The sequence below is a fragment of the Eurosta solidaginis genome, chromosome 3, assembly GCF_040869045.1.
Source record: "Eurosta solidaginis isolate ZX-2024a chromosome 3, ASM4086904v1, whole genome shotgun sequence".
NCBI lineage: Eukaryota > Metazoa > Arthropoda > Insecta > Diptera > Tephritidae > Eurosta > Eurosta solidaginis.
This window is the reverse complement of record NC_090321.1, coordinates 112434654-112452693: the sequence shown is the minus strand read 5'-3', so window position 1 is coordinate 112452693 and position 18040 is coordinate 112434654. Positions and strand designations below refer to the sequence as shown.

Below are 18040 nucleotides of genomic sequence, written 5' to 3'. Positions count from 1 at the left end.
CAAGTGCAATCTGTCGGAATCGTTCGGAGTTTCCTCCGGCGTACCCCAGGGAAGTCATCTAGGCCCTTTGCTCTTTGCCCTTTTCATTAATGACTTGCCACAGACAATATTATAATCCCATACTATAATGTATGCCGATGATGTAAAACTTTGCTACACTTACTGTCCTACCGATTTGAGTTCCTTGGATCTTCTTCAGGCCGACTTGGACTCGTTCCAATGTTGGTGCACAACAAATTTACTAGCTTTAAATTGCTCTAAACGTAAGCATATGTCATTTCACCGAGTGAAGCCAGCATTGAAATCTTATGTAATAGATGGTACGCCTTTGGAGCATATATCTATTGCAAATGATCTAGGTGTCCTTTTTGATCCGAAATTGAATTTTAACATGCATATTTCATCTATAGCCAACAAAGCGTTGGGTTTACTTGGATTTGTTAAAAGATGGGCTAAAGAGTTCGATGATCAGTACCTCACTAAGGTTCTTTACACATCGCTGGTTCGTCCAATACTCGAGTATTGCTCATGAGTTTGATCCCCTGTTTCTCAAAAGCATATAAAGCGTCTTGAGTCAGTTCAAAAGCAATTTTTGATATTTGCATTGCGCGGCCTTAATTGGGACTCAAGTCTCCACCTTCCTCCATACAAAAGTAGACTTCTTCTTATTAACTTACCCACTCTGAAAAATCGGAGAATATTACTGGGGGTATTGTTCATCCATAAGCTCATTATTGGAGAAATTGATTCCGCGGACCTCCTCAGCCGCGTGTTTTTTGCGGTTCCCCCTAGAGTATACAGACACTACGTTCCTTTCTATTTACCCCTTTGTCGACGAAACTTTGCTAAAAATAATCCTCTTCTTATCTGGTGCGCGCACTACAATGACTTGTATAGCTGTATCAGTTTTGAATGTACTTTTGCCACTATACGTAATGCAATACTTGTCTATCTAATTTAAGAGATACAAGCTAATTTAATTTGCCGGCATTTTATTCTTTCGATAAAAAACAGGAACTATCTCGCTTAAGGATGGAGGAACATTTATCAACATGTATCATTAAGAAGGAACAAGACAGTACTGTGTTGATTGGAATCTGGTGCATTCCAACAACGTAAAAAACATGCTTTTTCATGAGTCACTGACCGGAATCGTATGCATTCCGGCAGTATAATCTTATGGGTCAGGCATCGAGCTGATTGGAATCCGGTGCATTCCAACAACACAGGTCATGTAACTTTTTTATGCCTTGTGATGGCGTATCCTCATTACACTACTCTTAGCACTGCCGGATTCCCATGACATGCTGATTGGAATCTTGTTGCATTCCAACAGGGAGATTGGAATCCACTGCATTCCGAAATCATGCTGAGCGGAATCTGATGCATTCCGCCAGTATAAGATTTCGGCATAAGATCTTATTTCTACTCATATTTCTTATTATTATTATATTTTGAAATTAAATAGTAATGTTCATTTCTTTGTTTGTAATATAACATTGTTGAAATCTCAATATATATCTTAAATTTTATCTTTTGAGTTGTATATTTATATATCTTTTATATTATGCAGTCCACCATAGTTTGTCGTCGACTTTAAATAATAAATAAATAAATAAATAAATAAATATAAAACTAAGAGCCACTCCCTTTTAAAACCCTCATTAATACCTTTAATTTGATACCCATATCGTACAAACACATTCTAGAGTCACCCCTGGTGCACGTTTATGGCGATATCTCGAAATGGCGTCCACATATAGAACTGAGGCCCACTCCTTTTTAAAATACTCATTAACACCTTTCATTTGATACCCATATCGTACAAAAAAATTCTAGAGTCACCCCTGGCCCACTTTTGTGGCGATATCTCGAAAAGGCATCCACCTATAGAGCTAAGGCCCACTCCCTTTTAAAATACTCTTTAACACCTTTCATTTGATACCCATATCGTACAAACAAATTCTAGAGTCACCCCTGGTCCACCTTTATGGCGATATCTTGAAAAGGCGTCCACCTATAGAACTATGGCCCACGCCCTTTTAAAATACTCATTAACACATTTCTTTTGATACCCATATCGTACAAACAAATTCTAGAGTCACCCCTGGTCAACCTTTGTGGCGATATCTCGAAAAGGCGTCCACCTATTGAACTAAGGCCCACGCCCTTTTAAAATACTCATTAAAACCTTTCATTTGATACCCATAGTGTACAAACGCATTCTAGAGTCACCCCTGGTCCACGTTTATGGCGATATCCCGAAAAGGCGTCCACCCATAGAACTAAGGCCCACTCCCTTTTAACACACTTATTAACACCTTTCGTTTGATACCCGTATTGTACAAACGAATTCTACAGTCAACCCTGGTCCACTTTTATAACGATATTCCGAAAAGGCGTCCACCTATAGAACTGAGGCCCACTCCCTTTTAAAATACTCATTAACACCTTTCATTTGATACCCATATAGTACAAACAAATTCTAAAGTCACCCCTGGTCCACCTTTATGGCGATATCTCGAAAAGGCGTCCACATATAGAACTAAGGCCCACGCCCTCTTAAAATACTTATTAACACCTTTCATTTGATACTCATATCGTACAAACAAATTCTAGAGTCACCCCTGGTCCATCTTTACGGCGATATCTCGAAAAGGCGTCCATCTATAGAACTTAGGCCCACGCCCTTTTAAAATACTCATTAATACCTTTCATTTGATACTCATATCGTACAAAATAAATTCTAGAGTCACCCCTGGTCCACCTTTATGGCGATATCTCGAAAAGGCGTCCACCTATAGAACTTAGGCCCACTCCCTTTTAAAATTATCATTAACACATTTCATTTGGTACCCATATCGTACAAACAAATTCTAGAGTCAGGCCTGGTCCACCTTTATGGCGATATCCCTAAATGGCGTCCATCTATAGAACTATGGCCCACTTCCTCTTTAAATACTCTTTAATACCATTTGATACACATGTCATTCAAACAGATCCCAGGGTTACCCTAGGTTCTTTTTACAACATGGTGATTTCCCCTTACTTTGTCTCCACAGCTCTCAACTGAGTATGTAATGTTCGGTTACACCCGAACTTAGCTTTCCTTACTTGTTTTTGTTTGTATTTATAAAAATTTTATGACAACCTACTTCACTACTGTTAACTTAAATAATCACTCACAATTTTATTTAATTGGTTCCAGAACCAAGTTAAATCCATTTATTTTTTTGACCCCGTATTAATTGGGCTCCGGCGTTTTAGCCCATGACCGCGTGACTAAAAGCGGAAACTCATCCAAAGTATCTCCTCTCTGTAATACATCTCGTTAGGTATTGGAAGGCAGATCACATTACTATCTGTCCTTATCAATCGTAAGGTAAATATGTAGGTATTTTATTGTAACTTTTCAGCACGGCTCTCAGAATGCGACGCCTCATCGAGAGATAAAGCGGTAAGTGCCAGACAATAAACACCACGTTTACATATTTAGTACACGCAGTTTTTCTGTGTGCTTATGTATATTCTTGTGCTTTCGTTTCTATTTTTTTTTTGCATCTGCTTGGGAAAGGTAGAGGAATTAGTGTTGGACTGGGAGAAGCCTACAGCAGCGGCCGTGGTTATAGAACCATTTAAATAAACGGGCGATAAGAATTGCAAATTTATTATTTCTTTATATAATTCTTTTTACACATCATTTTACGGTTATTTTTATCTTTCTTTAGCGATAATTATTAATTTAGCAGTTTTTTTGGCCGATAGATTTTTTTTTGTAACATGTGGGGTACGAGTAGCAAAATACCTTTTAGTTATTTTTAGTATAACCCTCAATGAGCGGTTTCTTGAATTTTGAGTTGAATTTTTCATCGTATAATTTTTAGGGGCTTAGGCACCTAGGCATGAGAATCATTAATTAGTTTTTTGGATTTTTTAATTAAGCGATATATACACTTTGAACTACGCTTATAACGTTTGAGACAAAAAATAATCGCGTTGGATTATTTTTATTTTTCAGTATCTTTTGAGGTTAATGGGTTGAAATACCACTATGAGTAGATATGATTCTTTTATTGTTTGGTGTCGGCGTTGCGCAGTTGCGGAAGAGGGGACGTGGGTATGTCGTTTGACATGGACAAATGTGAGGGTAACTAGGGACTTCTTACACTCTTGACAGGCTAAGGGGGCTTCGCTCGGGATAAGGAGTCATAGCGAAGCACAAGGCTACATTCTATATGTAGAAGAGCGAGGGCAGACACCACCTGACCTGGACGGTCCTTTCTTTCCTATCACCTTGTCAATTTCTCTCCCTATCTCTATTTGCCACCGTTCCTTACCACGAAAAGTAACGTAACATTGGCGCCCAACGAATAGCCCAAATCCTTTCATTTCTTTTAGCATGATTTTCTGTTTCTCGTTCTTTTTTTACTTTTCGTCTTCTTTAATAGCTTCTTTCATCTCTGCCTTTAAATCTATTTCATTTGCTTTCTATCTTATATTTCCTTTCATATCTTAATTTTTTTTGACTTGGTAGGGTTATAGCAGCAACGCAGTGTCGACCAGTCAAATCTGTTAGTGCTGCTATAACGGCAAGGGGGCTGTATCTGTCTGACATTGTGAGTACCTTGTAAAGGCTTCAACGTTTTTGCAAGTGGAATCCAAATACCTGACTGGTACTAAAAGGGGATAAATTAAGAGGGTTTTGTTTTTATTTAGTCGGCCACTGCTCAAGATACCGTGGACGCAGTCCAGCATTGCGTGCACGTGAGGTTTGCAGTGAGTCGTCACAATGGGGGTAAGGGGTGTAATGGGAAATGGGAGAATGTGGCTGCTTGATTCGAACTCAGGAATCGAACACTGCTGTATCTCATTGGACACTGGGGGAAATTTATCTGACTGTGACTTGGGACGGATGACAAACATACGGACTCAGCATACCCACTATGACCATGCTAAGTTGCAACGCCGTAAATACACCAACTGATTTTTATGCACAATTCGTTTCAAGTCTTTTTTTTTTTTTTGTATAAGATAATAATACTGCCTTGAACACCTTTTAAACATACATGCTATATATATAAAACGACACGTATATAAGTTTTTGATATACATATATTATTGTTTGAAAAATATCTACATGCACATCTATATCTTTATTCTTATCATTTTTTTTTTTTTTTTTTTTTGAAATAATTCAAGGTTCGATTCGAGCTCAAGGCCAGAAAAATAATTTTTTTCTAATGATAATTATTGTTTTTTGTGTATTTTTAAGCTCGTTCGATCTAAATGGGTTGAGTGCAAATAAAACGAGTTATTTCACCTTACGGCCCAACGTTTCGCCAACTTTCCTTGGCATCTTCAGGGTCGGATCTATATTTTTAACAATAAAAAATACCAAACAACAACAGTTAATGATATAAAATAATCCCTAGAAGAACATAGTTTCATACACCAATAAATTGAAAACATTCACTTACATTGGTATTTAAACATTGAAGCTAAAATACGAATTTAGACATTGATTGTTGTCATTAAACTAAAAAACTGATTTTTACAATTAAAAACGATACCATCTAATATGGTACACTTGTCATACTAAAACTACTAACTAAGTAGTATTAAAACTCATAAGCATAATAGGTAGCTAGCCGCGATACCGTCTGTGTCCTCTTTCTTGTTCATCGTTTTATCTCTGTTTTGCAAAATCCGTAAGCTCTCTAAAGCTGGAGACATTGGTGCTTTATCGGTAACCGTATCGGTAGCCTTATAACAGCTGATTCGACCAATCTTATGAGAATCAATGCAATCGATTATTGGTGCCGCTAAGGTCGTAACCGTATCATAGCCAACCAATTGGGTTTTGGTTTACCGTCGTAACGATAAACAGCTGATTACGTTAGGGATACGGATACAGCGATACGACATACGGCACCAATGACTCCGGCTTAATGTGTATTGTGTTTTTTCTTTGGCTTCCTTGTCTATAATTTTCGTGTTTGCAAAATCAATCATATGCTTGTGTGTTGTTCCGTGTTGCGAGAGAGCTGTGTTTTGTTTTTGCTTCCTAATATCAGCTTCATGTTCGGCTATTCGCGTGCCCAATGCGCGCTTAGTTGTGCCTATGTAAATTTTATTGCAATATTCATCGTTGTTTCCTTTGCATTCTATTTTATAAACCACGTTGGTTTTGTTGTTCTATGTTGAGTGGGGTTTTTGTTTTTGTGAAGCATCTCGATAACGTGTAGTTAGATCGGAAGACTATTGTGATATTTTGCTGTTTAATTATGTCTTGTGCTAGATTTTCTGTTAGCCTGGGAATGTGAGTGACACTATGGTATTGCTTTGTTTCTTTATTGGTTGTTGTTGGTGATTGATTTGGGGTCTGTTGCATTTCATGTAATTTGTATTGTATTAGGTCCGATATGAGGTGGTTTGGGCAATTATTTCTTTTCAGCGTCATTCTTATTTTCTGTATATTAGCGTCATGAAATTGGTTTAGTGTGTTTAGTATTGAAGTTACGTCGTTTCTTTTGATAATGGCAAGTATATCGTCCACATACTTCACCAAGAATTTAATGCTCTTGTGATGTTTGCTGAGCTCCGAGTATGTATTAGTTAGAAGATCGTCCATATAATGTCTGCGATCGTGGGGGAAAGGGGGTTATCCATAGGCATTCCGAAGGATTGTGAATATACTTTGTTATTGCATATAAAATAATTATTATCTTTTAAGCAAAATTCTAAAATATTTTGAAATTTGCTCCTAGGTATGCTTGTGTGATGTTGGATTTTATCCCATTTTTTTATGATAATCTTAATGGCAAGGGCAGTCGGTATGTTTGTAAAAAGTGAGACAACATCAAAAGATACTAATACATCTTCTTCGCTTATATTCATATCTTTTGTTCTTTCTTTTAACTTAAATACGTTTTTTATGTTGTAATCTTCCGAATTTAATGTTTTTAGAATTTTTCCTATGTGCTTGGCTAATTGGTAGCACGGGACGCTAACTGAGCACGCAATGGGACGTAAGGGGAAGTCTGGCTTATGAGTTTTTGGTAGCCCATACAGTCTAGGGGCGGTTGCCGCTGAGCTAGTAAGGTGGTACTTCTCTTTTAGAGTTATGTATTTTCCTTTGTAAAGCTCGTCCACGATATTGTTGTTTCTTCTTTTTAGTGTATTTGTTGGGTCGGCTCTAATCACTTTATACGTGTTCTTGTCGCCTAGTAACTGTTCAACCTTTTCATCATAGTCTCTTTTGTATAAGACGACGGTTCTGTTTCCTTTGTCCGCGTCTGTCACAATCACGTCTTCTTCGTGTAGTTTTAAAAATGCTTTAGTTTGTTGTATCTTTCTATTATAAATTTCTCGGCAGAATTGTGTTTTATGTGTCTCTTAAATTGAAGTATTTTGTTGCTTAATTTGGTTCGGGCTATTTCTTTGTCGTTCTCGTTGTCCAGACCTTGAATTATTTGTTCTACTTAATTGTTGTTATTTTTTTAATTTTTCTAAAATTGAAAAATTGTATTTTGTTTTTGGAAATAGTAAGTAGAAAATTTTTCAGACAACCTGCCATAGCTGCGCAGTTAGATCCATTTCGAAGGGTGCTAAGCCTTCAAATTTAGAAAAATTAAAAAAATAATAATAATTATCATTAGAAAAAATTATTTTCTGGCCTTGAGCTCGAATCGAACCTTGAATCATTTATCAATAGGCCGATAAAAACAAAAACAATTGTTAATAAACCATGAGCACTTGGGAATGTCAAACAAAGTAATTGACAATAAACAAAAATTCAGCATTATCAGTGATTTGCACTGGATGGCGCAACACTGAACAAATATAGTTGGTAAAAGGAATATAAGTAGCAAATTTGCCAGTCAAACAAACCACCGCTGTATAGCTAAATGGTTAGCGCAGCGTGCCTAAAGCGTACTGATGATGAAGGCTTAGCACCCTTCGAAATGGATCTATCTGCGCAGCTATGGCAGGTTGTCTGAAAAATTTTCTACTTACTATTTCCAAAAACAAAATAAAATTTTTCAAATTTAGAAAAATTAAAAAAATAACAATAATTATCATTAGAAAAAAATTATTGTTCTGGCCTTGAGCTCGAATCGAACATTGAATCATTTATCAATAGGCCGATAAAAACAAAAACAATTGTTAATAAACCATGAGCACTTGGGAATGTCAAACAAAGTAATTGACAATAAACAAAAATCCAGCATTATCAGTGATTTGCACTAGATGGCGCAACACTGAACAAATATAGTTGGTAAAAGGAATAGAAGTAGCAAATTTGCCAGTCAAACAAACCACCGCTGTATAGCTAAATGGTTAGCGCAGCGTGCCTAAAGCGGACTGATGATCAACGCTTAGCACCCTTCGAAATGGATCTATCTGCGCAGCTATGGCAGGTTGTCTGAAAAATTTTCTACTTACTATTTCCAAAAACAAAATACAATTTTTCAAATTTAGAAAAATTCAAAAATAACAATAATTATCATTAAAAAAAATTATTGTTCTGGCCTTGAGCTCGAATCGAACCTTGAATCATTTATCAATAGGCCGATAAAAACAAAAACAATTGTTAATAAACCATGAGCACTTGGGAATGTCAAACAAAGTAATTGACAATAAACAAAAATCCAGCATTATCAGTGATTTGCACTAGAGGCGCAACACTGAACAAATATAGTTGGTAAAAGGAATAGAAGTAGCAAATTTGCCAGTCAAGCAAACCACCGCTGTATAGCTAAATGGTTAGCGCAGCGTGCCTAAAGCGTACTGATGATGAAGGCTTAGCACCCTTCGAAATGGATCTATCTGCGCAGCTGTGGCAGGTTGTCTACTTACTATTTCCAAAAACAAAATACAATTTTTCAAATTTAGAAAAACTAAAAAAAATAACAATAATTATCATTAGAAAAAAATTATTGTTCTGACCTTGAGCTCGAATCGAACCTTGAATAATTTATCAATAGGCCGATAAAAACAAAAACAATTTTTTTGAAATAAATATATTACTTAGTTAACAAAAATAGGCTTTATTGACCACTATGTGCTTTAGTGCAAGTCAAAAGACTACACTAGTACAACCCGACGTTTCGCTAATCAACTTAGTATCCTCAGGGTTGAACTACATTTATTTTAATTAAATTAATTTATTTTAAAATTTAGGTTGATTCCCGTTTATTTGGGTACATTTGTCAAGTATGGTTGTTTAGTTGGACTTTAATCCATGTATATCTGTTTGTTTGTATGTATATAGGTTATTTTATATGTATAACATATAAGCCGAAGAAATGTCATACGTGTCTTCTTTTCTGTTTACTGTTCTGTTTCTCTTTTGTAGTATCCTTAGACTCTCTATTGTGAATCTAACCTTTTCGCGTTTCGCGTTTTTGGAGATCAGCTGTATGACTGGTTGCTGTGGTATATTGCGATAGCGCAGTGCTGTTTTTGTTTTTCTTTATATCAGTGTCGTGTTCTTTTAGACGAACGCCTAGTGTGCGTTTAGTTGTACCTATGTATATTTTATTGCATATTTGGTTGTCGTCTCCATGACATGCTATTGCTAATGCACAATGTTATTTTGTTGTGTAGTTGGAATTGGGCTTTTAGTTTTCGTGAAAATAGTAGACAAAGTTTGGTTAGATTTGTAGGCGAAGCATATGTTGTTGTTGGTTTTTGGTATGCCTTTTTCTATGTTATCTGTTAACCTAGCAATGTATGTTACGCTGTAATACTGTTTTTGTTGGATATTGATGTTAGCTGTTAGGTTGTTGTTAGTTTCGTATTTTATTTGCGTTTTCTTTTGTTCAATTAAATTTTGTGTGAGGCCCAGAATTTTTCATGGCTGATTTTCAATACTTTGTGAATTAGGTTTTTTGCCGTGTTAACCTTATATTTAAATGGTTGCCCTGATAAGTAATTGATCAGTTGTTCCGGTGAAGTGGGTTTTGTATACCAATCTAGTACAAGATCTTGGTTTATTCTATGTATGCGCGTATCTAAAAAGGGGATGCTGCCATTATTTTCTATTTCCACAGTAAATTTAAGTTTGTTGTGTTACTTGTTTAATGTGTGGAGGATGTTATCTAAATCTCTTTTCTTTACAATAACAAAGATGTCGTCCACATACTTGGTTAAAAAAGATATGTTTGTTTATGTTATGTTTTTCTTTTAGTTCTGACATGCTATCTTTTAACAGGTCATCCATAACTATGTCAGCTATGGTGAGGGAGAGCGGATTACCCATCGGCATTCCAAACGTTTGGGCGTATAGCTTCCCATCCCACATGAAATAATTATTTTGCATTAGGCAGGAATTAAGTATGTCTAAGAATTGTTTTTTTTTTTGTTTTTTGGAAATTTTTGTAATTTCATCCCATTTCTTCAAAATTATTTTTATGGCAAACATCGTTGGTGTATTAGTAAATAGGGATACCACACCAAATGACACTAGTATGTCATATGTAATGATACTAGTTTGACGTAAACGTAATTATTTGATGAAATTTGATGAAATTTTAAGCTTCTAGCCGTAAAAAAGGGGCAAAAATGACAGTTTATATAGGGTATATAATATATATATACCAGCTATCCCTATGATTTTTTCAGACAAAAATATATGCTATATACGTAAGCACTTGGTGAAATTTGAAGCTTCTAGCTGTTAAAATGGGCTGAAATTGCGAAAATATATGTATACTATATATATATACTATATATACCACCATATATATACTATATATCCCACCAATCTCTATGATTTTTTCAGACAACAATATATGCTCTATACGTAAGCATTTGATGAAATTTGAAGCCTCTAGCTCTTAAAATAAGGCAGTAATTACGAAAAGTTTCTTATCTGAACAATCGGTTGTGGGTGATATATGCTACATATACGACCGATCTCATCCATTTTTTCAGACAACAATATGTGCAATATACGAAAGCATATGGTGAAGTTTGAAGCTTCAATCTGATAAATTGAGGAAGATATGACAAAAATCCTCTTTTTCTGAAAAATCGTTTGAATGGAGGTTATATGCTATAGTGGCCCGATCCGGCCGGTTCCGACAAATGTCTAATCGGACACCCAAACACTCCCGCTCACCAAATTTTATCAAGATATCTCAAAAATTGAGGGACCAGTTTGCATACAAACAGACAGACGGGCATGGCTAAATCAACTCAGCTCTTTATCCTGATTATTTCGGTATACTTAATAGTGGGTCTAACGAAATTAATATACCACTTCATTTTCGTTCATAATAATTACTAAGCAATTTAAAAAATAAACGTTGACTTATAATTATTATTAAAAAAAAAGTTCATTAAACATACATAAAAAAAACATAAAAAAAGTACTTGTATCCTAGTTTTAAAATAAGTACATATCAACGTTTTTGATAAATTTTTTAATTTGGGCAACGTTTTCAATTTCAAAATTTGCAATAATAATTAAATTGGGTCTCTGGTTATTAATGATAAAAAACAGTGTTGCCGTACAAAATGGTTAACCCCAAAGGCATCCTTAAACTGTGACTGAAATACTGCTCTGTAGTTTAACTGGAGTTTGGATGTGACTGGAAGCTAAGCAAACTTTGTTTAGGCTCATTATAAAAAACCGGGCCTCTAAAATACAAAGATATTTTAGTAGCGGCCATGGTTTGATGGTAACGTGCCCTGCCCACCATACCGAAGATCCTGGGTTCACGCCTCGGGCAAAGCAGCATCAAAATTTTAGAAACAAGACTTTTCAATTAGAAGAAAATTTATCTAAGCGGGGTCGCTCCACGGCAGTGTTTGGCAATCACTCCGAGTGTGTTTGTTTCTCAGTGAAAACTAATCTGCCTTGTCGTTCGGAGTCGGTCCGGTTCCGCCAATTTGTAGGAAAAATTAAAGGATCACGACGAAAATTGAAAAAAAGCTGGGCCTAAAATTTCTTCGAAGGTTATCGCGCCTTACATTTATTTTTATTTTCTTATTTGAAGAGATATTTGGTAGGGTCGAAATAGTTATAATATAAGACAGTATGTCCAATTCCTTTCAGTTTTCCATCATAATAAAAATACAATTATTTAATAAAAGAAATTATTGAGCAATATGTCTTAACTCATACAATTTTACGAATTTAATTGCTGCAATATTTAGAAAAAAACTAAAAGTTAAGGTACTGTCCTAATACAACTTTCGCTGAAAGGGATTGAATTATTCCCTTTTCCCTTCCTGATTTTTTAATTCGGGAGTGTCGAAGCCCCTCTGGCTTTAGAGAGCAAACCTCCTGTAATTCAATCATGATATGTGCCTATGGCTCAGAGCAAAACAAAGGCAAAAGTGTTACAAGTGCATAGGCAGCTATGATTTTTATTGAGCAGCTTTGATTTTTATAAAATTATTATTTTTTAAGTTTTCCTGGATTTGGAAAGGTGCAAGCTGTGAAAATTGTGGACTAAATAGAACATTAGCACAAAGCTATTTTCGTTATATGTATGTACATATGTATTCCTGGATTTACGGTCACTGGAGAAAATATTTTGATATCAGTCTTCTGATACTTACATTCTTCGAAAAGAGGGATCATTTCCTTTATTACCGAATACGGATCCGGGATCATTTGAAAAATCTAATATTCTGGTCGGAATCCAACCTTCTTTGCAGCCGTCATTTGTTCCAAATATTCGTACGTACCACCTATTGATATTTATTTTGTCATTAGAAATTTGTAAATAATAATTAGGGCATCCATACCTGGAATTGACTTCAGGCTTGAGGTCTCGCAAGTTTTCTCTAAAACGAAGGCATTCAAGATACATTAAAACTAATATTTATCTTAATTAGAGATGAGCAGACTACACGCCTACAAAGACCGTATTGACAAATGCCTCCTCGCAAAGTTTCTCTTTTACATAAATTTAATTTACTATTAATAAAAACAATTGTTTTTGTTTTATCGGCCTATTGATAAAGAATTCAAGGCTCGATTCGAGCTCAAGGCCAGAACAATATTGTGGCGAATATTAGCAATACTAAGGGATACTATCATCCGTAAGCCGATACTGAGCAGTGACTTGTATGCACATAACCAAACTAATCATTATGTCCATACTGTGGCATTACCACAATACAAAATATTTGTATTTATGTAAATTCCAGAATAAGTCCCGCTTGTAATGCACAAGCAAATGAATTTCACTTTCGACCACACACCAATAACTGATAGCGACATAGTCATAGCGGCATAGCTAAGTTATATTGAACCCAGCGGAGAGCCGTATCCGTTTACAGTTGTTTAACCCATAAGCGTCACACTCACCAACCCACGTATCGATCAGCATGCCTGATCGACAGCGTCGGTTTGTCAGCGCGGAAGACCAAACATTATTACATAGCTAGGTAATAAGAATATTATGTTGACTAGGTATATAGAAACAGAATGTAGTTATTTTTAGTGTGTAAGTATTGTATGTAAATATTGTAATAGTATTGTAAGTAATTTTTCTATAAAAGAGAAAGTATTCAGTAACAAAAAACAATCTGAAATCAGCGCTGAACATTAGCGCACAACCAAATTCTTTTGTCTTCAATTGTATTTAGAAGATGTTACATGGCGATCCTGCCAGGAGGTCAAGAAATAGCAAAACTGCTGAAGACCTTGCTGGAGGAAATTCCTGGATATAAAACAAGCAGGATTCGCCTTCGAACATATAACATGGCGATCCTTCCAGCTTAGATTAAAATCTGCAAAACTGCTTAAAATAATCTAGCTGAACAGAGATCCTGCCGGTTTAAATTTAACCAGTAAAAGTATTATTTGAAAAACAACTCGCTGAAAGGAGATCCTACAAGTTTTAAAAGTTTTAGAAGTTAAAAACTTTATCCTGCCACAAGGCAAAGGACATTAATTATGCCAATGGAATAAACTGGTTATTATAAAGAGGCACATCGAAGATGCCTAGACCAACAGGACATAAGAAGAAAATACCCCATATTGCATCCAATCGGGCCATTGATGCATAAAATCAGAGTGGAATAAAACGCAAAAGGCAATTAACAACAGGCAGCATAAGAGATGACAAAAAATTTGGACTAGCAGCACTATTAATACACGGCAAGGATTAGGTAAAGAAGTAAACTAAGCATGGACATTGGTAACCAATAATTCAAGTGGAATATAGAAGACACCACAAAAGAGAATTTCGAATGGCAATTAATAATGTTAAGTATGTTTAAAAATTTTGAATAAATCGAGCCGCCCTGAGACGTTTTAACATTAGCAAACATTTTATTTTTACTTAGGATTTTTTTTTTATAAATATGGTAGGATGAACAAATTTCTTTTTACAAAAAGTTTGATGTCAGCTTTGAAAATTACACAAACTAAACCGAAAAATAGGGAAAAGTATTAAAGCCCAATGTGGCGTAAAAAAAAATAGCATAAAATCTAATTTTAGACAACACTTTGTAAAATAAATTCAAAAAAAAAAAATTTGTTTCAATTTTAATAAAACGAGAAATGTCAAAAATATTAAATTTAAAAATAATTTTTTGTAAATTAAAATGCCTTATTGAAAAAATTTTAATGTTGAAATCTAAAGGAATTTTCTTTAAGAATAAAGGACATTAACGCTATCATTGAAAATGGCATAAAATATTTTGCAAATTGAAAAAAAAAAAACAAATATATAAAAATGCTAAAAGTTCTTTAATTAAACAAATTGTTCCATTAAGAACAAAATTTTTTATACTTTAATAGCGTTAACTAAACAAACAAGTAAAATGAAATGCATAGGATAAATAAATAAAATCGAAAAATTTTATTAAAAATAAAATTTAGTTCATTACTCATAGAAGCAGGAAGATAATTATATTTTAAAATGTCGTGGTGTACAAAGATTGCGCAAGGCATCATGATAGCCGGACACGAACTAGGGAAAGAAAATTCTGAAGCATCAGATAATAAAATAGTAAAAAATGAACCACCAGCCGAGGTAGAAACAAAAAATACCCAAAACATTTCAGATGTTTAGCTAGCAGTTTTAATCTGCGTAATCGGGCTATTGATCATTGCAATGGCCATGATACTCAAAAGTTATATGAAATTTAAATATAGGCAATTAAAACCCGTTCAAGCTCGTATCTAAGGAATTCTATTTTTAGTACCCTACCAAACTTACACCCTACCATTTTAAAACCAAACCCAAAGCTGAGGAAGAGGAACAAATAATTCAAATATTAAATCTAAAAATGTCACAATCCACAGTAAAGGCAGCCCTGCCTAAAGCGAATAGCAAATCAAAAATTTGCATAATTTCTTTGAATGATTCTGACAAAGATGGTCATGAAGCAATAGGAAATTCTAGGACAGAGGAAATAAGCAAAAAACTAAGAACGAGAAAAAATACAAACATTTTAAAACCAGCCCATAACAAAAACAAAAAAATAAAATAAAAAAAAAATGAAGAAAAAGTCACAAAGAGAACATATATAGATATACATATATATATTAAAGCGCTATATAAATTTGCAATAATGAGACATGTCGCGCTCCTAAAATGGTAGCGTAAGAAATATAAGCAACCTGATTGTAGATGATAAATTGACTTAGGACAATTACTTATCAGGCTGTACACATTCTGTACAAATGCCGTCAATCTAGGACTTGTAAAGAATAAAAAACACAGTTGTCCTGAGGAACAAATTTGTGGAAAATAATTGAATATTTACTCGAGTAAGCAAATTTAAAATAATAATTGGTTCCCAAGTTCTCTAAGATCAAATAATTGCACTAACCAAAGAGGTTGTGCATGTGACAATATCGGTAAAAAACTAAAATAATTCTTCATAACTGTCATGACGATTCTGTCTGTGGCCGCCGCAGAAATCGCATAACAAATAAGATCAAAGATAAAAAAAAAAAAAATGGAAAAATATGGAAAACATAAAAAGAACACTGAAAGATATGAAAATTTTTTTGCATCCACTGTACCTTCCGTTTACCCGTTAATTAAAACTACTATGCTCTTCCATCAATCGCAACCCCAAAAAAATTTTTTTTTGCACAATGAGTAACAGATTTCTTATTTTATATGTCCTTAGTTAAGTAGAGCTCGATAAACAATGAAAATCGTTGTTAATACAAAAATCAATCATCTTTAGTTATTAGAAATAAATGTAAATATTTAGGCATCTGGGTCTCCTTTAAGAAAACCTCACAATTCAAGAGGTCATAAGTTTACATAATAGAAAAAATATTTTTACTTTAGCCACAGGTAGAATAGGAAATACTAATAGGAATATATCTTTTACTCTAAATAGAATAGAATATAGCAAAAAAAAAATATTTTACTTCAAACCGCCCTACGGAATAGAAACTAGTAATAGGAAACATGTTTACTTTAACCTACACATATAATCCATAAGAAAAGGTTTAAAACAGTATAGAACATTTGCAAGTAGCCCAAATGGTTTGGAAAAAGAAAAACCAAAACAACCACACTATAAACATTCCAATTTATTCGTCATTAAAAATGTAAACAAACAAAAAAAAATGGCCTAGGATATTAATAGCTCTTTCTTTACGTAGTTTCTTTATTGGTTTAAGGGATTCAAAGATTTCGAGGGTTTGGTTTGTTTCATGTTTAGGATTGGATAAAGAAAACTGTTCTTAGGTAGTCGCTCTGTTATGTGAGTGTGAATGTCTGTCAAAAGTGCTTCGTACTTATTAAGGTCAATTACGTGAATAAGTCTAAAGGTACCGTCCTGAATTTTATCGAGTCCATTGTTGATGGTCACTAAATAGGAGTGCGTGTAGTCACAAATTTCTACGTCTCCGTTAATCGGTAGGAGGAGATGGAGTATGTAAATGTGGGAATTATTAACTTTTAATATTACTTTTATGTACCGTCTTTCCTGATTCAGTTATAATTGTTGTGTTTTTATCTTCTTTTACTATTTCTTTTCTGTATTTTGGGGATATCTTGGATCCTAATCGTTTGTCGATTTTTATGAATACAATATCTCCTGGCATGTATGTCTTTGTGGGTGTGCGTTTCTTTTTGTGTTGGGTAAGGTCTTTATTCTGTTTTTCCCTGAGTTTTCTGTAATTTCTCTCCTAGCTTGTTCAAATTGGCTTGGGTCTGTTCTAACGTTTCGTCCGAAAAATACGTAAATTGGTCTTCGTCCTGTTGTGGAATGTACTGTATAGTTGTACTCGTAAACTGCTCTGTCCAAAAGTTCGAGGAATGATGAGAAATTTCGTTCAGCTTTTAGGCAACGTATTAATTCTGTAAAGGTGGAATGAAAGCGTTCTATTTGTCCGTTAACCGAACTTTTATATGGAGGAGTTTTGTATATTCGGATGCCTAGGGTGTCCTCGAGCATAAAGGTAATGGATGCGGAATTGAGGCTTGTCTCATTGTCTATGACTATGAGTTCTGTGACGTCAAATTGGAATAAAAGTTCACGCAAGGGCTCTTTCACGTGTTCTATTGCTCTGGATTTTATAATTTTCGCCTGAACATATTTTGAGAACTTATCGATTGCCGTTAGTACTAGGTTTTTTTCTGTTGCGTATATATCGATGTGAAGGATGTCTCCTGGGTACTGTGGTAATGGCGCCTTTTTCAATTCAGGGTTATTGGGATGGCGATCGTATTTATTCACGCTGCATACCAAAGAGTTTTTAATTGTATTTTTTATTTTTCTGGACATGGCTGGAAAAAAGTAGTTTTCTAAAATTTGGGCTTTATTTTCACAATGGTTTCGGTGTGCTCTTCGATGAGTCTTTATGATCATTTCCTCTTGCTCCTGTTCACTTATGATGTCCTGTACTTGTTTTTGGGTGAACCTTATTTTGTAAGATCTAGAATGGATGGGGTAGATTTCTTGGATTTTCCCCATTACTGATTCTTCTGTTTTTATACAGTTTATAACGGATGGATTCAAATATCTTTTGAGGATATTAATGAGTCGGGTGGTATCGCAGTCTGGTTCCTCTACAATGTATCTATGATAAGTCGGGAAAATT

General features: G+C 34.7%; 1 protein-coding gene across 5 annotated transcripts in view; it reads right to left on the bottom strand.

The window, feature by feature from the left end:
- The window catches only part of Obsc (Obscurin), a 2548720-nt gene that overhangs the window by 2321333 nt on the left and 209347 nt on the right, over positions 1-18040 (bottom strand). For 4 of the 5 annotated variants that reach the window (XM_067772951.1, XM_067772955.1, XM_067772952.1 and 1 more), the window contains exons 3-4: positions 12763-12801; positions 12574-12705 (exon numbers count right to left, since the gene is read on the bottom strand). The exons of the other annotated variant lie outside the window; for it this stretch is intronic. In XM_067772951.1, the coding sequence (XP_067629052.1) occupies positions 12574-12705; positions 12763-12801 (171 nt within the window). The remainder of the gene's footprint in view (positions 1-12573; positions 12706-12762; positions 12802-18040) is intronic. 5 annotated transcript variants of the gene reach the window in all.